Source organism: Apis mellifera, linkage group LG7 (genome assembly GCF_003254395.2).
Source record: "Apis mellifera strain DH4 linkage group LG7, Amel_HAv3.1, whole genome shotgun sequence".
NCBI classification, from domain to species: Eukaryota; Metazoa; Arthropoda; class Insecta; order Hymenoptera; family Apidae; genus Apis; species Apis mellifera.
In genome coordinates this window covers 8,993,345-9,012,932 of record NC_037644.1, presented here as the reverse complement: position 1 = coordinate 9,012,932, position 19,588 = coordinate 8,993,345, and the positions used below count along the sequence as shown (strand labels likewise).

General features: G+C 34.7%; 2 protein-coding genes across 31 annotated transcripts in view; one reads left to right on the top strand and one right to left on the bottom strand.

Annotated features, from left to right (window-relative positions):
- The window catches only part of LOC551259 (titin), a 206,043-nt gene that overhangs the window by 46,034 nt on the left and 140,421 nt on the right, over positions 1 to 19,588 (bottom strand). For 25 of the 30 annotated variants that reach the window (XM_026441835.1, XM_026441807.1, XM_026441814.1 and 22 more), the window contains 14 exons: positions 9,672 to 17,303; positions 8,478 to 9,250; positions 7,650 to 8,109; positions 7,406 to 7,506; positions 7,236 to 7,330; positions 6,757 to 6,977; positions 5,780 to 5,854; positions 4,011 to 4,115; positions 3,693 to 3,881; positions 3,345 to 3,570; positions 3,200 to 3,269; positions 2,155 to 3,027; positions 1,796 to 1,862; positions 1,206 to 1,259 (listed from right to left, as the gene is read on the bottom strand). In XM_026441835.1, the coding sequence (XP_026297620.1) occupies positions 1,206 to 1,259; positions 1,796 to 1,862; positions 2,155 to 3,027; positions 3,200 to 3,269; positions 3,345 to 3,570; positions 3,693 to 3,881; positions 4,011 to 4,115; positions 5,780 to 5,854; positions 6,757 to 6,977; positions 7,236 to 7,330; positions 7,406 to 7,506; positions 7,650 to 8,109; positions 8,478 to 9,250; positions 9,672 to 17,303 (10,941 nt within the window). Of the gene's footprint in view, positions 1 to 85; positions 316 to 1,205; positions 1,260 to 1,795; positions 1,863 to 2,154; positions 3,028 to 3,199; positions 3,270 to 3,344; positions 3,571 to 3,692; positions 3,882 to 4,010; positions 4,116 to 4,219; positions 4,272 to 4,402; positions 5,855 to 6,756; positions 6,978 to 7,235; positions 7,331 to 7,405; positions 7,507 to 7,649; positions 8,110 to 8,477; positions 9,251 to 9,671; positions 17,304 to 19,588 lie in introns of those variants that run through there. The other 5 variants (XM_026441834.1, XM_026441811.1, XM_026441828.1 and 2 more) reach the window with 5 other exon arrangements.
- Positions 9,158 to 18,762, top strand: LOC113218902. The gene is made up of 3 exons (XM_026441836.1): positions 9,158 to 9,273; positions 17,350 to 17,452; positions 18,298 to 18,762. The coding sequence occupies exons 1-3, from the start codon at positions 9,222 to 9,224 to the stop codon at positions 18,470 to 18,472; spliced, it is 330 nt and encodes a 109-aa protein (XP_026297621.1). The 5' UTR covers positions 9,158 to 9,221; the 3' UTR covers positions 18,473 to 18,762.

Sequence of the window (19,588 nt, the reverse complement as noted above, 5' to 3'; positions counted from 1 at the left end):
GAAAAATTATGATAATTTCATTGCCAAATGCATATATGTGTATATAAGATACAATGAATCGAAGCCGAAAACAAGTTCTACTTACATTGAAATTGTGATTAGCAGAGCGAAGCTCAAAACGAGAAGCTTTATGATGCTGGATCATTGATTTGGTCATGTGGATCGGATTATATGAATAATTTAGGCGATTAAATAATAAGGAATAGGGAGGATTTATATATAATAGAATAAAGATGGATACGGCGCGTGGAAAGCATAGCGGCATAAGCAGAACGATTTTACTGCTATTATTCGATCAAGTAAAGCTTCATGCATCTGAAAGAATAATAAAATATAATCATTACGTAGAGACCGTATCGTATAATTGATCACGCACATTTTTTTCTCAACGATTTTTTTTGATCTACAATAACCGATTAGTTAGCATAAATGAGGTTTAAAAACACGATATGAATTTTTTTTATCATTAAACAATTAAGATGATCGATTCAAGCTTATAGCGGAATGTTTGATGAAGAATTTTGTATCCATTCAGAATCACCACATTTTTTGATTTAATGAATTTTTGATTAGCATCATTGAATCGTGATATTCAAAATTAAATATCACGAAAATAAATAATTTAATTATTTACAATTATGTTATTTATAATGGTAAAAATTAAAATGAAGTAATTTTTTTTCTTTAAATAAATACAAAATATTGTCGCAATAACATAATTCAATTTATATTGAAATTTATTAAAATAATATTTAATTTTATATTTGTTTTTATATCATTTTATATTTAAGCATTTCATTTCGATGTTTATTTTGTATTATACATAATAAACAATTCAATCTTGATTAAATATTTTAAAATTATATAATATTAATCAAGCATTAAAAATTATCTCTAAAAATATTAATTTGATTATATATAATATGAATCATAATATAAAACTATGAAAAGAAAATATATATCATAAATTTAAATTCAATTCAATTCAAAAAAATTGAATCTACAAGGAATATTTTAAATAAAATTAAAAATTGAAAAATAAATAAAAGAATTGAAATGTCGATGTGGTGTCGACTGTCTGGACACTGAAATCTTAGCGTTGAAGAAAATGATAAAAGATAGTATTAATGATGGTATCCATTCGTGATTCGAATTCCGAATAATACGAATGTATATTCCATGCATTGAAACTCGTTGCTTCAAACCTTTAATGTCTCGAATATCCTGCGTGCGGATGGCTTTTCTTTCGTCCCTCCTCTCTGCAATCAGAAAATCCATAGTTTCTTTCGTAGGAGTTTTTGGGATCGGGGTGAAGACAAGTGAAAAGTGCGAAAAAAACGTTCAAAAGAAAAAAAAAAAGAAAGAATACACACAAAATTATGGCACGTGGTAAAAAAATGTCTTTTATTCAATATTATTCAAGATGTACAATACGTAAAATACAAACATGGGAAGAAACGTTTAGTTTCTTCTTTTCTATTAAATTATATTTACAAAAAAAAGAGGAAAAAGAAAAAAAACGAAAATAAAACGCATGCTTATTCGAGCTTATATTAGCCTTGGACTATATACAAAAAATTAAAATATAAAAAGAAGAAAACATGTACAAGTTTGTATATAGGCAGCCACGCAAGCACACACCAAAATATGATAATAAGATGCTTTAAATGTTTATTAAAATGGAAAAGACAAGCTGCAATGATTTCGTAACATTGCATTGTTCGTGTTTTATATTTTTTATTTATTTATTTATTTATTTATATGTTTCAAACTTCACACCGCATTCTCCACTTACCCATGAAATGGACTTCCGTTTTGTGTATGACATCCACTCGTTCCGTAATCCGTTCCTCCGTTTCAACCTATAAATAATTAGTATGCTTCTAATTAAAATTTATTCAATAAAAATTGTCGATTGTACTTAAATTTTTATTAAAAAAATTTTTTTTTAGTTGTTGTAGAAAATTGTTTAAAAGATCATTTCATAAATAATAATTTTTTTAAAATATTAAAAACAACTTACTAATTGATACAACTTTGAATTAAAAGAACATTAAATTTTTAAAAAATCCAAATCGAATTTCAAGCGATTCTAAAATCTTTACGCATAGCAAACATCGCATAAAGAAAAAAGTAAAAAAACAATTTCCTTACTTCCGTGGCTTCTGTGACCTCCCAAGCTCGCGGTCGAAAGTCCTCCGGTGCGAAATGAGTGAGGACTTCTTCAACGGTGACGTGTTGCAACTCGATCATTCTCATGAAGGCGCGGAAGCCGACGGTAGCAGCCACCACACTTTCGTCAGTAGTTGTTTCTTCTGTCAGAACTTGGGTAATCAATGGCCCATGACCCTCCCTCTCGACCAATTGGACAAGCGCATTCTGAGCCTCGGGGGTTTTCAACGCAGGGAAATTGTCCGTTTTGTATAAGCTCTCGTTGATCTCGTTCACAGAGACACCCTGGCGTACCAAAAAACCGATGGTGGCCAATTCTCGAAGAGGAGCCTCTCCTGGCCCGAACTCTTTCGCGTGAAGTGTTTCCATAATTTCTTCTACCTCTCTCGCGATATTCTCCTTTTGTCTCTCCACTATTTCCTCGATGGTCACTTCTTCCCTCACTTTCAGCTTCTCCTTCTTCTTCTTTTTCGGCTTCTCCTCAACTACGATTTCTCTTGGAAGCTCCTCCTCCTCTGTCACCACGGTTTTCTTTGCTTTCCTTTTCGTGTCCACTCGTCTGATCTCTTGAACGCTGGCCTCCGTGTGCACTTCCGACACGGAGACAGTTTGCAATGTCTCCGACGTGATCTGTGCACGATCGACCACCGATTCTATCGTGAAATCACGGGCCGTGTCTTCGATGGCCATTTCTGAAACCACCACTCCTTCTCGCTCCTCCAACACCCTCTTTGCGCGTTCTTCCGTCTTTAGTATAATTTCCCGCGCTTTTTCATCGTCGATTTTCTTCAATGACGCGGTCGCCTCTGTTATTAGTGGCTCTTGGATCGGCATCACTTTCTTTGCTCGTGTTACCTGCATCGAATAGGATTATTTATCGATTTATTCGGTTAGAGGAGAGGGAAGGGATGTTGATTAATTAAGGGAAAAGAAGAAGAAAGTTGTGGAAGAAAAAAAAGAATCGATTGGAAATTGAAATTTTTTTTTTAAATGATGTATGATTTTTAATATACTTATTTTCATTTACCTCTGTCGGTTGTTCTTCAATAATTTCTGTCGTTTCAAGCGTTTGAGTTTCTTCGATATCCACAATTTTCCTGAACAACAAATTGTCAATGTAATTTGCACATATTTATGCTCGTTATAAATATTTAATAAGTAATTCAACTAACTTTTCTTCTGGCTGTTCCTTGGGAATCAGTTTCTCTTTATGCAACTCCTTCTTGTCTATCTTTACACGTTCCCCTTTCACTTTTTCCTTCGTCTCTTTAGCCTTCTTCATTTCTGGCTTCTTCTTCTTGTGAGGCTTCTCTTCTTCCGGTTTCTTTTTAGGTTTCTCTTCTACTATTTGCTCTTCGAATTGTTCTTCGTCCATGAAGATTTTCTTGCCAGTTATTTCTGGATAATTATATATTATAATTAAAAACGATATTCGTATGCTATTTATTAATATAATTATTTATTAATATATTCGTATTCGAATTTATTAAACTTAAAAGATGAATTTAAAGAACAGTTACCTGTTACATGTAATTTAGCTTTCGTCGTTGTTAAACCTATCTCACTTGTAGCTTTGCACACGTAAGTGGCATCGTCTTCTTCGGTCGCATGTTTAATTGTCAATATTGTCTTTTTCTCCTCGTCCAAGAGACGTATTTTCACGTTCGGGGTATTGGTGATCATCTTATCGTTCTTATACCATACAACGTCTAGAAATTATCGATGTTAATCAGTAAAGATAAACTAGAAGTTAAGATTAATATATTCATTTTTAGAAATATAAAAAAATATAAAAATCGAAATTATACGAAAAGTAATATAAGATATTTTTATAATACCTGGAACAGGATTGCCAGAGTATATGCATTCGAACACCGCGGTTTCACCTTCCTTCGCATAAACATCGGTAATCTCTTGAATGAATCGTGGTACAGATTGCGTGGCTAAGAACAGAATACATCAATTAAAATCATTAAAATGAACAAGTGGAAGAAGAAGAAAAAAGAGTATATAATACACAATCAAAAATCTCCCACGAATAATTTACCTGATCTTTTGATTGGTGATTGTGCGACTCGCGTGACTCCGATGTCAGTAATCTGGTTAGAAAGAAGAACAAAAACACACGTACACAAAAAGATTCATCATGCGAAAAAAAAACAATCCCGTGAAGAAAACACAGAAAAAAAAATCGATATTAAATTATTAATGATTCGATCGACAATAATACCTGACATGGTGCCTCTTTCATCTTCGCTATGATGCTCGTTGCACGATACCTCGGAAGTTGACATATTTCCAGCTAGACCGAGGTTTCCGCTGCACTGACTTTCCAGCAACAAAAATTCTTGCAACTCCTCTTGGCTATCCGCCGTATGCAATTGTTGGAATGCCTCCAAATCGATCTCTCTCGGCTCCAAAGGATACATCTTCGGGTCCATCATCAAGTTTCCGAAACGACGTTCCTTTGACCATCTGGCCACGGGTATCCTCGATTTTGGATAAGTGTGATACTTCCTTACATGATCATACTCCATAGACGTTTCCATCATTTTTCCATAGTGCTCAATAACTTGTTTGCTCTGCCCACTTCCGGTCGAGGCTTCACTGTTCTCCTCGATAGGCGAAAGATAAAAACCAGCCTCTTGGATGTTCGAAAGATCGGATCTAGCCTGATTCTTCCTCTCGGATTTCGGAGGCGGAAACTCGTTGAAATCCAACACGATCTTCTTTCTTCTTTCACTTCTATTCTCACTTTCAATCGACATTTTGTTCATGCTCTCCATTCTTCTACACGCGACTTCATCGTTAATTATAGAGGCCTCTTCTTCTTTGAATTTCGCACATTTCGTCGCGATCAATTTATCATTGGATCTTACTTGCCTCGATCTCGTCGGTGAAGAAGACTTCACGTTTCTGTGTTTCTCGCTCGATTCGGTCATCTTTGAATACTTCACTTGGTCAGGGGATAGAGATCTAGCTTTCACGTTTACATTCGTTCCCTTTATCGATTTTTCCACTGTCAGAGGCCTCGACAATCTCATCTTGTGCACATTGGAATATTTGCTACTCGTACCACTTGCAGAATCTCGCCTGTTCTTCACAGGATGCGATTTCGTTTCTGTGCATTTTTTCGTGACAGTCTTCTCCTCCATACTCTCCAATTTCTTCTTTCTCACCACTTTACTTACCCTCTCGGTTCTTGTCTTTTTATCCATTTTGCCTCTCTGCTCTCCATTTTTCGATTCGCGTTTCGTGTTTTCGAACAACGCATTTTCTACGCATTCGAAAGAAGAAGTTTCTTTGTTAGATGCGCTCATTTCCCACGAATACTCGGTGGTGGTAATCTCTTGCTCGATTTCCAGAGAGTCTGAGAATCTTCTCGACAGGAAGAATCCTTTTTGGTGAGGATCTTCTTCCTCGAAACACCTCTTACCTTCGTCATCGATATTCATCAAGGTTCTTGTCGAGGAGAATTCACTGATCATCGTCGAGCTGTCCCTTTGAGAACTTTCCTCCCTAATGGCTCGATCCAGGCTATCCGTGGAAAAGCTGCACTCCGCCTCACTCAACATGCAATCGATCGCCTCAGATTGGCGACTCTTACCTCTTAGAGCTTCTTGCATCTCCTCCATCTGGGTGACCCATGATGGCTTTCTGTACTCCTTCGTTCCGACGATTCCTAAATGATAAAACTGTTGTTAGACACGTGTGTAACGTTTCGACCCTTCCAGTTCCATCTTTCAAACGGTGCTAAAATTTTTTCAAGCTTTCAAGTTATACAAAGCATTTTCTCTCGTTTCTTGACTTTCGAATTGTTACGTGAAATTGTTTAATATTTCATGAAGTTTTTTTAGAACATATTTGCTAACAATTTGTGTTGAAATTTGGTTTGGAAATTATTGCTATAATTAATTGCAACAAATCTCGAAATTTTGCTGGAGAATATTTAAAACTACATTTATATAACTTATTAATATTTTATAATTAATTTTATAAAGTTTAAAATTATTACTGTAAAAATTTCAAAAATATTAGGATCAGAAAGTATCGATATTTTCGTTATTATGAAATTTTGCATGAAAATAATTTTCAAAAGTCTTAAAATTCTTCAAAATTTTAAAAAAATTATACGTAGAAATTTCATTGTACGAGATATTTTTAAAAATAAATTAAAAATTTTTTTAAATTTGAAATTTCTATTTTTTGGGAATCTTAAAATTTTTCATGATTGTAAAATTTATATCTTTGATCACAATCGTTCAACAATCATTCAGGGATCAATTTTACGCAATGATTCGATGGCCAACAGATGGAACTTAAAGAGTCACAGCTAGTTGGCGGAAATTTTAACAAAATAATAGAAAGAAAAAGAAGTGTAAATGATAGGATGTAAGTGTTCAGTGTGAGTTTCAAGATATTTATGAGGAAGGTTTGGGGGAGAGCGTTGGGGTATTCTCGATGACGATTCCGATCGAAGAAGAGCGCAGCTGAAAATAACTTTTGTCAAGCAGATTAGCGAAGCATCCACTACTTTTTTTTTTTTAATATCGTCTTTCACGTTCAGGATTAATGAATCGTTACCTTCTACCGATAGATAGGTAGTCGTGGTCGATACGCCGAGTGGATTGTGCACCTCGAACACAATCTCACCCATGTCGTCTGGATAAGTTTCGGCTATCGTTAACACAGAAGTGCCATCCTCGAATTCCTCGATCAAGAATTCTTGGGACGACACGATCTCGACGCCCTGCTTGTACCATTTTCCTTCTGGTTTTGGTTTTCCTTTCACTTTCACTTCCAACCTAAAAAAAGAAATAATGCTGCAATTTTTGAAATTATTTGAATTTGATTAATTTGATTATTAGGATAATCAATTTTTAGGTATATTATGTATATTATGTATGTATGTTTTTGATGAATTATTATTAAAATAATTTAAGAAGGTTTTAAAATAACTGAATAACAATTAAATACATATTAATATTGTGATAACGTTAATTTTTAATATATTTAGTAGTTATTAAAAATATTTTAATAATATTTTTTTTTTAATCTTTTACCTAGTTAGTTCTCCAACTTTGGTAGGAATTAATTGAGGAAGTTTTTTCACTATTTCTGGCGCAGATTCCTCGTCCGTATCGAACAAAGGTGTTTCCTAGAAATGGAAAGAAATGATTACGAATTGTAATCAAAGAAATATTGAGAATATATTGAAATTCATATAAAATACCTTTGGAGATAAAAGATCCTCCTCTGAACCGCTTTGCCCTGTAGTAAGAGATGTTGCGACAATCGAAGAAGCGATTTCTGAATCCGGTACGTACTCGTATGCTAAAAATATTTCTCATTATAAAATTTTTTGACATTCACTAATAAACAACAAATTCTTTTCTCCTATATATTTTGATACAAAATCTAACCTAATCATAATTAATTAAGAATCGATCAAACAAATTCGAAAGTCGATTTCTTACCTTCCACGATAAGTGACGATGTGCAAACCGCTTCCCCAACAGGATTCACGGCACGACAAGTGTATTCTCCAGCATCCTCTGGAAATACTTCAGTTATGGCCAAACTGCAAACACCTTCTGTGTCTTGCACGATCGTGATCTCCTTGCCCTCCTTGATCGGTTTGTTATCGTGATACCACTCGACCCTAGGTGTGGGTTTTCCCTGAACGATGCACGTCAGGTTAGCGCTTTCACCATCCATGACCCTGACCGGCGACAATCGTTTGACAAACGTCGGTGAAACCAGCTCCACAGTTTCCTCCCAAGGCGTATCCAGTAGATTTATGGTTGCCGTGCAAGTGACAGATCCGCCAACGTTCTCGGCACGACAAGTGTACGTACCCGAGTACTCGGGCTTGATCTCCTTGATCATTAGGATCGATTTGTTCTCTTGAGTTACGATCCTCACCTGTGGCGTAGACTGCGACAGAAAGTTATTATATTTTTATTATATTATTATATTTGCGTGATAAATTGTACAATTAAATCACACTTTTTGTAAATTTTTGGCATGATTTTAGATATGAATCGGGACTTTTCGTATTTCTTATTTTTAAATCAAGTATCGTTTTGTTATATTTATGTTTGTACATTGATATCTTTGTACATGGATATAAAAAAAATTTTTCGTTATTTGATTACACAATATTTTTCTAGATTTATAAAAATATTAAATGTAAATGAAATAAATGAATTCTAATAAACTATTATTGTAAGTATATAAAAATTTTGAAAATAATAAAAATATCAAGAAGTAAAAAAATTTATCAATGCAAAGAAAATTTATACCTCCAGAGGACGAGTATCGTGGAACCATTGGAAAGAGGCTGTCGGATAGGAATCGACACGTGTTTCCATGATCACGACTTCTCCCTCGGTTACGATTTGCGGTTGCAGCGGCTCGATAAATCTCGGTGCTTTCACCTCATCCGTCTTGTCCTCTCGTTTCTTCACCGTCACAGAACCAGAACTTCTCGCCTCACCTACAGGATTTTCCACTCGGACCTCATACTTCCCTCCATCCTTCTTCGTCACTTCAGGAATGTACAACTCCGTCGTATTTTCGTAAATCTTAATCACACGCTTGTCAGACGGTACGATCTCGGCTCCGTTACGGTACCATTTCACTTCCGGTGTAGGTTTGCTCTCGAAATCAGCGGACAACGTCAAAGGCTTTCCAAACTCGGCGACCAAAGCTGGCAGAGGTCTAGTGATCTTTGGCGACCTCAGAACTTCCGGTTTGCTCACCCTCACCACGTTACTAATGACCAGATTCGCTCTGCATTCAGCGCGTCCGAATTTGTTCACGGCTCGTACGCGATATATTGTCTCATCCTCCTCGGTCGGTTCCAATATGTGCAACTTCGCCTCCCCAGTTTCCGGATTGAACGTGATCTCTCTGCCCTTTTCTGGTTTCAGCTCTTCTTCACCACGGTACCACTTCACTTCCGGCATCGGTGTGCCAGTGACGATGCATTCGAGCAGAGCTGGCTTGTGCTCCTCCACCATGAGAGGCTTTATTGGTGTCGCGAAATGTGGCGCTATGCCCTCTTCTTCTTTTTCTGCAGAGAAAGAAAACGTTATGGTAAGTTTATGCCAATTATGGGGGAATAGTTGATACTGTAAAACTTCGTGCAAATTGTATATGGGATTACAGTTTATTATTTTGATTATAATATTGTTGCGAGTAGCTGAGAATTATTTTTATTTACAATTGAAACTGGAAAACAATTACAAAAAACAAAATTATCAATAAAGGTAATGATTAATTTTTTTTATGAGGTGCAATCTTGACACTTGAAAATTTTTAATTTTAAAGTGTCGATATGAAGTATATAAAATATTATCCTGTAATAAAAAAGAAAACACGCAAGCGCAAAAAAAAACAACATTTAAACATCTCTCTAAAATATAATAAATTTAAATATATTAAAAAAAAATTGAAAACGATCACACAGACGTCACAACACACAAATCTAGTACCAAATATCACGAGATTGACGGTGGACGTAGCTACTCCAGCCGGATTTGACGCTCTGCAGGAATACATTCCAGCGTCCTCTTCCTTCACCTTCGTTATCTCCAACGATGCGGTCGTTTCGTAGATAGTCATTATGTACTTCTCACTCGCGTGAAGTTCCTGCTCGTTTCTGTACCAGGTAATTTCAGGGAATGGATTGCCAAATACTGTACACGTGAATTTCGCAGTTGTTTCAGGTTGCGCGATAACGGGTTGAAGTTTCTGAATAAATCTCGGTGCAATTTTCTTATCTTTGTCCGTGATAGATATCTCGACTTGCGTACGTTGCTTGTGTTTCCTCCTACGATCCTCGACTTGGACCTTTTTCTTTTCAACTTCGACTACATCTTCAACAATCTTTTCTACTTTAGTCGCTTCGATTACTTGAACTTCTTGCGTGGAAACTTCTTTTTCTACAGGTACAGGTATCTCTTCTGGTTTCTTCCATAACATTTCGGTCACTTTCTCTTCTTCTATCTCTTCTTCTTCAAGTTTCTTTGGTTTTTCTAATTTAAGCGGTTTCAATTCTTCCTCCTTAGGTTTTTCCTCGAATTTCTCTTTTTCGACAGGTTTGAGAACAATTTCTTCTATTCTTTCTACGAATTCCTCGTGTTTTTCGACTGGTTTCAATTCAACTACTTCTTTCTCTTTTTCCGGTTTCTTTGGTTTTCGCCTCTTTCTCCAAGAAACTTCCGATGATTCAGTGACATCTTCAATAACTTCATCTTCTTTGAGTACCGTTTCAGGCTTAATTTCTTCAACTACAACTTTCTCTTCAATAATCTCTTTTACTTCTTTTGTTGTTCTCCACGGAAGTTCCGGTTTCTCTTCTTTGAATTCTTTTATCTCCGCTTGGACTATTTTTTTAGCCTCCACTTTTTGTTCCACAATCTTTATCTCTTCGTCGTGTATCTCTGTAATCACTTTCTCTTGATCGATTGGTACCACTGTGACTTCTTCTCGGAAATCAACGATCTTTTTCGTCTTCTTGCCACGACGCCATGGTAATATTTTTTCCGCCTCATCTTCAGGTTTCTCTTCAACTTTTTCAGAAACAGACTTTGGAATTGGTTTTAATTTCACTTCTTCCGGTTTCTCCTCTTTTGGTTTCTCAGGACGTTTGACTGGTTTTAATTTAACTTCCTCGGGTTTCTCTTCCTCTGGTTTTTCTTTCTTTATTGGTTTCAGAGTTACCACTTCTTTTTCCTCTTCTTCCTTAGGAAGACGTTTCACAGGTTTTAATTTCACTTCCTCGGGTTTCTCTTCTTCTGGCTTTTCTTTCTTTACTGGTTTTAGTGTTACCACTTCTTTTTCCTCTTCTTCCTTAGGAAGACGTTTCACAGGTTTCAATTTCACTTCCTCGGGTTTCTCTTCTTCCGGTTTTTCTTTCTTTATTGGTTTCAGTTTTACTTCTTCAGGTTTCTCTTCTGTCGGCTTTTCTTTCTTTACTGGTTTTAGTGTTACCACTTCTTTTTCCTCTTCTTCTTTAGGAAGACGTTTCACAGGTTTCAATTTCACTTCTTCAGGTTTCTCTTCCTCTGGTTTCTCTTTCTTTATTGGTTTCAGAGTTACCACTTCATTTTCCTCTTCTTCCTTAGGAAGATGTTTCACAGGTTTTAATTTCACTTCTTCCGGTTTCTCCTCTTTTGGTTTCTCAGGACGTTTGACTGGTTTTAATTTAACTTCCTCAGGTTTCTCTTCTTCTGGCTTTTCTTTCTTTATCGGTTTCAAAATTACTTCCTCTTTTTCTTCTTCTTCTTTTGGCAAACGTTGCACAGGTTTCAATTTTACTTCTTCAGGTTTTTCTTCCTCTGGTTTTTCTTTCTTTATTGGTTTCAGAGTTACCACTTCTTTTTCCTCTTCTTCCTTAGGAAGACGTTTCACAGGTTTCAATTTCACTTCCTCGGGTTTCTCTTCTTCCGGCTTTTCTTTCTTTACTGGTTTTAGTGTTATCACTTCTTTTTCCTCTTCTTCCTTAGGAAGACGTTTCACAGGTTTTAATTTCACTTCCTCGGGTTTCTCTTCCTCTGGTTTTTCTTTCTTTATCGGTTTCAGAGTTACCACTTCTTTTTCCTCTTCTTCCTTAGGAAGACGTTTCACAGATTTTAATTTCACTTCCTCGGGTTTCTCTTCCTCTGGTTTTTCTTTCTTTATTGGTTTCAGAGTTACCACTTTTTTTTCCTCTTCTTCCTTAGGAAGACGTTTCACAGGTTTCAATTTCACTTCCTCGGGTTTCTCTTCTTCCGGCTTTTCTTTCTTTACTGGTTTTAGTGTTATCACTTCTTTTTCCTCTTCTTCCTTAGGAAGACGTTTCACAGGTTTCAATTTCACTTCCTCGGGTTTCTCTTCTTCCGGTTTTTCTTTCTTTACTGGTTTTAGTGTTACCACTTCTTTTTCCTCTTCTTCCTTAGGAAGACGTTTCACAGGTTTCAATTTCACTTCCTCGGGTTTCTCTTCTTCCGGCTTTTCTTTCTTTACTGGTTTTAGTGTTATCACTTCTTTTTCCTCTTCTTCCTTAGGAAGACGTTTCACAGGTTTTAATTTCACTTCCTCGGGTTTCTCTTCCTCTGGTTTTTCTTTCTTTATTGGTTTCAGAGTTACCACTTCTTTTTCCTCTTCTTCCTTAGGAAGACGTTTCACAGGTTTCAATTTCACTTCTTCAGGTTTCTCTTCCTCTGGTTTCTCTTTCTTTATTGGTTTCAGAGTTACCACTTCTTTTTCCTCTTCTTCCTTAGGAAGATGTTTCACAGGTTTTAATTTCACTTCTTCCGGTTTCTCCTCTTTTGGTTTCTCAGGACGTTTGACTGGTTTTAATTTAACTTCCTCAGGTTTCTCTTCTTCTGGCTTTTCTTTCTTTATCGGTTTCAAAATTACTTCCTCTTTTTCTTCTTCTTCTTTTGGCAAACGTTGCACAGGTTTCAATTTTACTTCTTCAGGTTTTTCTTCCTCTGGTTTTTCTTTCTTTATTGGTTTCAGAGTTACCACTTCTTTTTCCTCTTCTTCCTTAGGAAGACGTTTCACAGGTTTCAATTTCACTTCCTCGGGTTTCTCTTCCTCTGGTTTTTCTTTCTTTATTGGTTTCAGAGTTACCACTTCTTTTTCCTCTTCTTCCTTAGGAAGACGTTTCACAGGTTTCAATTTCACTTCCTCGGGTTTCTCTTCCTCTGGTTTTTCTTTCTTTATTGGTTTCAAAGTTACCACTTCTTTTTCCTCTTCTTCCTTAGGAAGACGTTTCACAGGTTTCAATTTCACTTCCTCGGGTTTCTCTTCTTCTGGCTTTTCTTTCTTTACTGGTTTTAGTGTTACCACTTCTTTTTCCTCTTCTTCCTTAGGAAGACGTTTCACAGGTTTCAATTTCACTTCCTCAGGTTTCTCTTCTTCCGGTTTTTCTTTCTTTATTGGTTTTAGTGTTACCACTTCTTTTTCCTCTTCTTCCTTAGGAAGACGTTTCACGGGTTTCAATTTCACTTCCTCGGGTTTCTCTTCCTCTGGTTTTTCTTTCTTTGTTGGTTTCAGTTTTACTTCTTCAGGTTTCTCTTCTTCCGGCTTTTCTTTCTTTACTGGTTTTAGTGTTACCATTTCTTTTTCCTCTTCTTCCTTAGGAAGACGTTTCACAGGTTTCAATTTCACTTCTTCAGGTTTCTCTTCTTCTGGTTTTTCTATATGTTTTACGGGTTTCAGTTTAAGTTCTGGTTTTTCCTCTTCTGGTTTTTCTTTTTTTATTGGTTTCAATGTTACCACTTCTTTTTCCTCTTCTTCCTTTGGAAGTCGCTTTACAGGTTTCAATTTTACTTCTTCAGGCTTTTCTTCTTTTGGTTTTTCTATGTGTTTAACTGGTTTTAATTTAATCTCTGATATTTCTTTTTCCTCAGGTTTCTCATCTTTATGTTTAAATATTATTTGTTCTTCGACACTTTTAGATACTTGTTTTTCAAGTTTTAGTATTTGTTCAAGTTTCACTTCTTCCTTTGCTAATTTCTTTTTACCACGTCGCCATGGCAATTCAGTCTTTTCTTCAAGAATTTCACCATTTTCGAATGTTTCTGGTTTCTCCAATTTTTCTGATTTAAGTGTCACTTCTTCAATTATTTCTTCCTCTTTTGGTATTTTCTCAATCGGTTTCAATACTACTTCTTCCTTTTCTATCTTTTCATCTGGTCTTTTTTCTTTTCTTGCTGGTTTCAATTTAATTGCTGTGAAATCTTCCACTTTTTCTTTTTGTACTTCCTTCATAACTTTCTCCCGTGGTTTTCGCCAACTAACTTCCACTTGTTCTTCTTCTACTTTTTTCTCTTCAATTGGGATTTCAGTAACTTTTTGTTCGATAGATTTCTTTTTGTCACGTCGCCAAGGCAATTCTGATTCAATTGGTTTTTCTTCTTCGATCAATTTCAAAGGTTTCTCTTCTTTCTCTTCTATCTTCTTCTCTGGTTTCTCTACCGGTTTCAATTTAATTTCCTCAGTGCTTTCTTCCTCTTTCTTAATATGTTTCACTGGTTTCAATATAATTTCCTCCTTATCTTCCCGTTCTTCAGGTTTTTTCTCTCGTTTAATTGGTTTCAAAGCTATTGATTTGAAATCTTCGATCGTTTCTTCTTCTTTTTTGATTACTTTTTCCTCCACAATTTTTTCTGCTACTTTTTCAACAGGTGATTCTTCAGAAATCGACGGTTTCTTTGGTTTCCTGCGCCATGATATTTCTTCAACTTCCTTTATTTCTTTTTCTTGTGTTTTTTCCGGAAGTTTTTGTGAGATTATAGTTAGTTTTTCTTCCGGTTTTTCTCGTTGGAATGGTTTTAACTGTACTTTTTCCTTTTCTGGTGCTTCAGGTTTAGATTTCTCGAGTGGTTTCAATTCTGGTTTCTTCGATTTCTCTTCTTCCTGTTTCGGTTTTTGGAATGATTTCAACGTCACTTCTTCACGTGGTTTCTCTTCAGACTTGCGTTTCGGAATGGGTTTCAATTGCACTTCCTCCTTCTCTTCTTCTTCACGTGGAATGCGTTTGACAGGCTTCAATGTTACCTCTTCTAATTTCTCCTTCTCTTCCGGCACATGTTCGCGCCTGACTGGTTTCAATGTGACAGATTTGATATCATCAGCCAGTTCCTCTTTCTTTTCTGGTATTTTCTTTGTCATCTTCTTATCTCGAAGCCATGGAACTTGCATTGTCTCCAATTTTTCTTCTTCCTCTACTGGCTTTTCTTCCACTTTCTGTGGAACATCTGATTTTTCTTTCTTTGCTTTCTTTCCTCGTGCCCATGGAATCGGCACTTCCTCTTTCATCTGTTTCTCAGTCGTCTTTTCAGTCTTTTCAATATCAAGGAGAGTAGTATCCTCTTCTTTGTGATAAGGAACTTTTTCTGTGAGCTTCTTCTTGCCTCTGACCCAAGGTACTGGCATTTCCTTCTGCTTCTCCATGAATTCGATATCTTTCTCTACGTCCAATATCGTTTTATCCTCTTCCTCGTGATATGGTTCCTTCAGTTTCCTTTCTTTTCTCCAAGTCGCTACTTTCTCTATTTTGTCTTCTTCGATTTTTTCTTCTCTGTCTATTTTCAAGACTTTTGTATCTTCTTTCTCTACGAATTGAGTCTTGTCAGTTACTTTTTGCAAATCTACTTTCTCCAATGTTTCTTTCTTTATTTCTCTTTTTTCTGTTTTAGTTGGTTTCAAAATCACTTCTTCCAAACTTTCCCTTCGAACTTCTTTTTGCTCGACTTTAGCTTTCTTCAAAGTTATTTTTTCTTCAGTCCAAGGTTTAGTTTCCGAAGTTTTTCTTTCTGTTTCTTCCTTTTTCTTCACTTTTTTGTCGATCTTGACAGTAGTTTCGGTATCCTTGGCGACCTGAAGAAGAGTTGTGTCATCTTTTTCAACAACCACCTCTTTTTCTTCAGGTTTTTTAGGAATTTCTTTCTTAGGAATAGGTTTCAAATCTATCTCTTCGAGACTCGATTTTTCTATATCTGCCTTTTCTGGCTTAGATGGTTTTAATTGTACAGTCTCGAACGTTTCTTTTGATATTTCTTTCTTTTCAGGTTTGGCTTTTTTCAATGTTATTTTCTCTTCTGTCCAAGGTTTAGCATGTTCCTTTTCTACTGAGATCGATTCTTTCCTTGTTTTCTTCACTTGCGTATCCTTGGAAATATCAAGCAATGTCGTGTCTTCTTGTTCTATATAATCAGTCTTTTGCACGATTTCTTTCATCGTTTTCTCTCTTTCCTTTTTGACAGTTTTAAGATCCACTGTTTCTAAACTTTCTTTTCGAATTGAAGTTTTTGTTATTTTCGATGGTTTCAATTCAACTGTTTCTATTGTTTCCTTTTCAACTTCTTTTTTCACAGGCTTAGTCTTCTTCAATGTAACTTTTTCTTCAGTCCAAAGTTTAGGCTTCTCTTCCGGTTTCTCTTCAACCTTGTCTTTCTTCATTTTCTTCAGTTCTTCAGTCTTTGATACCTCTAACAAAGCAGTATCCTCTTCTTCAAAATATTTAGTTTTTTCAATGATTTTTTTCTCGGTGATTTTCTCAGTCACTGCTGTTGGAACAGGTTTTAAGTCCACTTTCTCTAAACTTGATTTTCGATCAGGTAATTTTTCAATCTTCGATGGTTTTAATTCCACAATTTCTATAGTTTTTTTCTCAATTTCTTTCTTTTCTGGTTTAGATTTTTTCAAAGTGATCTTCTCTTCGGTCCAAGGTTTCGTTTGTTCCATTTTTTCTTCTATCTTCTCTTTCTTTAATTTTTTCACTTCTTCAATCTTAGTCACATCTAACATCGATGTGTCTTCTTGTTCAAGATATTCACTCTTCGAAATCGTTTCCTCAGTAATCTTCTCAGTCACTATAGGAATAGATTTCAAATCCACCTTTTCCAAAGTAGCTTTATCGACTTCCTTCTTAACAATCTTTGAAGGTTTCAATTCCACAGTCTCTAAAGTCTCTCTAGGAATCTCCTTCCTATCAAGTTTCGATTTCTTTAACGTAACCTTCTCTTCGGTCCAAGGTTTAACTTCTTCCTTTTTCCTTTGAACAGTTTCATCTATTCTTTTCGAGGTTTTGACAAATCTAGAGTCCTCTTCTTCCACGTAAATTTCTTCCGTAGTCTTATCCAGTTGAGTGATCTTCTCTTCTTCAGTTTTTATTTCTTTTGTCATTTCTCTAAGAACAGGTTTCAGATCAACCGCTTCGAGACTAGCTCTTGCAATATCTTTCTTCTCAATTTTTGTTGGTTTCAACTCGACTTCCTCCAATTTTTCCCTCGGCATTTCACGAGGCACTTGTGGAGTTTTCTTCAACACTACCGCTTCCTCTGTCCAAGGTTTCACTTGGCCTTCCACGGCCTGCAATTTGTCTAAAGATGTGTCGCGAGATTTTGATTTCCTCCATGGCGTCACGTCGCCAAGTCGAGGTCGATGATGAACCCGTCCCTTTCTCCAAGGTAACGATTCATCACCAGATTGCAAGGGTAAACTTTCGAGTGGCAATCCATTCTCGTCTAGAGTCAATGGCTCTAGGATAATATCTCTTCCATAATTTGTCGATGATTTTACACCTGGTCCCGTCTCAGTAGGAACCTCGTAATACGCTCCTTTCCTCTCTGCAATGGTACACACGCGCCAGAATAATTTTAAATCGCATTTCAGGATGGCAATCGTTGAATCATCACTCGTTTCAGGGAAAGAGATATCTGATTATCATGCTAAAAACAAACTGGCAGACTGGTACGCGAAATGAAATGTGGATCGGGTAAGTGATTTATTAGTGTATGTTAAATTATCATTTTAAAGATTTAATGATTCGTTTCTAGTAGAATATGGAGTAACGAATTATCTTTAATTAGTTATAGATAGATATAATCATATATTTATAATTAATTAGTTTGTTATATTAGAAATTAATTTATTATGTTATTTGTATTTTATTGTAAGTTAATACAATACATACTTAAGATTAATTGGTAATATGTAATAATGATTTTCAATAATCATTTTGTAAAAACCATAAAAAATTTAGAAGTTATATTATTGATTGATTTTTATGAAAATAATTTACAAACTTATATAAATAATATTTAAATCATTTACTATATAATAAATTATTCAAGAAAAATTCAGTTAATCAAGAATTACAAATCATTTAATCATTTTATTTCTCTCATAATATCTTTCATTGGAACTAATTTTTTTTATTTGCTATTGTGACTCTCCGAAGAATCAAAAATATTAAAAAATTATTTTCTAGAGTAAAATTATTTCAATTTTGAAATATCATATACAGAAGAAATAACATATGTCATTATATGAATCATGCACATGAATCATAAATACATATATCATTATTTAATTAATATTTTATAGAATATGCAAAATATTGTATTCATAATTACAATTATAATAATTATGTATCGTTTGTATACAAATTCCTATTTAATATTCAACGAATAATTACTTAATCGAATTCAAAAATTGAAGTGCCGAGTAAAACGATATCAGGATTAGATACGCATAAAAACAAAAGATTTACTTCCATTTGTAAATCATGTTAAAATTCCTTTACGGATCCAACAATAAAAAATTCTTTCTTTCTTTTAGTTTACAACTCTACACTAAACACAACTTGTCAACTGTGAAATGGAAAATTGAAACAATCCAAAATGATTTATTTTCAATTTCTATGCTCCCCTTGTATCTCGATTTCATGAACAATGCCGTCATTTGTGCTGTAACATGCCAAACGAGAGCCCATCCAAACGGAGGATATTTTTAATTATTACCACCACAGCCACTGAACAACTCGAATAAAATGAACGAGTCTGAAGGAAGGTTGGAATAATTAGACTAACCGAGATTGCAAACAGGAAACGAATCATGTTTCATTTTAATATGATACATATAGTTAGTCACAGAAGTCTTGACAGACAAATCCAACTAATAAATTGTATTATCAAAACCAGCAATAATTCTGTTTCATATGAAACACTGTAAACAGATCACAATAATCTAAAACTCTTCTTTTATTTCTTTCTTTATTTATTAAATAAAATGTTAAAATTTCAATCAAATAATAATAATAATAACTTTTGTTAATATTAATAAAATTTTTGTACATATAAATGATTTAATACAAAATTTGTCATAACTATAATAGTAATATTAAATTTAATTATAATATTATAATTATAATATTAAATTTAATAAATCTATAAGACGATGAAATTTTTGTTATATATAAAATTGCAACATAAATAAGATGTAAATAATTTAATCAGATCTTGGATAAAATAAATAATAAAATTGGCAGTAATAATCAAAATCTAATATTATTCATTATTAATCATTTTTATTCGTTTAATAACTTTAAAAGGATGAAATCAATCTTTGAAATATTATTTTTTTTTCTTTTTCAAAGTAATAAATTTTAAACTGAAATATTCAAATTTTAATACTCCTTAAAAAATATCTCGAAAGAAAATTCTACATACGAAATAAATTGTTTCGTGTATATAATTTTATACAACAATAAGTTTTCATTAAAATCCAATTTTTCAAAATAGGCGAATTCCCATTACAATATTTGAAAATACTTTTGTGATTGACTGTAATGTAGAAACAATGAATGACGACACACGGCCGGTTTGCAAAATAAATTTGCCAATAAATCACGATTTCAATTAATCATAATACGGTCATACGGCAATGTAACCCGGGTCTTATAAATTTTCTTTGGTATTCGCGTGTAAATGCACTTGAAAATTTACGTTTCGCAACGTCTGGATGGGGCCTATGGACCGGGGCCAAGTCGACCTCGCAAAAGAGAAATCAAGGCAGATCGCCAACGGATCGGCCTTCGAAAAACCGAGTTATTCGGATTGTTAATATTCTG

Bases quoted from the DNA above. Each gene is read 5' to 3' on its own strand.
- LOC113218902 (XM_026441836.1), top strand. From the start codon at position 9,222: ATGTGGCGCTATGCCCTCTTCTTCTTTTTCTGCAGAGAAAGAAAACGT. The intron at 9,274-17,349 runs GTAAGTTTATGC...ATCGCATTTCAG, and splicing joins CAGAGAAAGAAAACGTTATG to GATGGCAATCGTTGAATCAT. The intron at 17,453-18,297 runs GTAAGTGATTTA...TCTTTCTTTTAG, and splicing joins CGAAATGAAATGTGGATCGG to TTTACAACTCTACACTAAAC.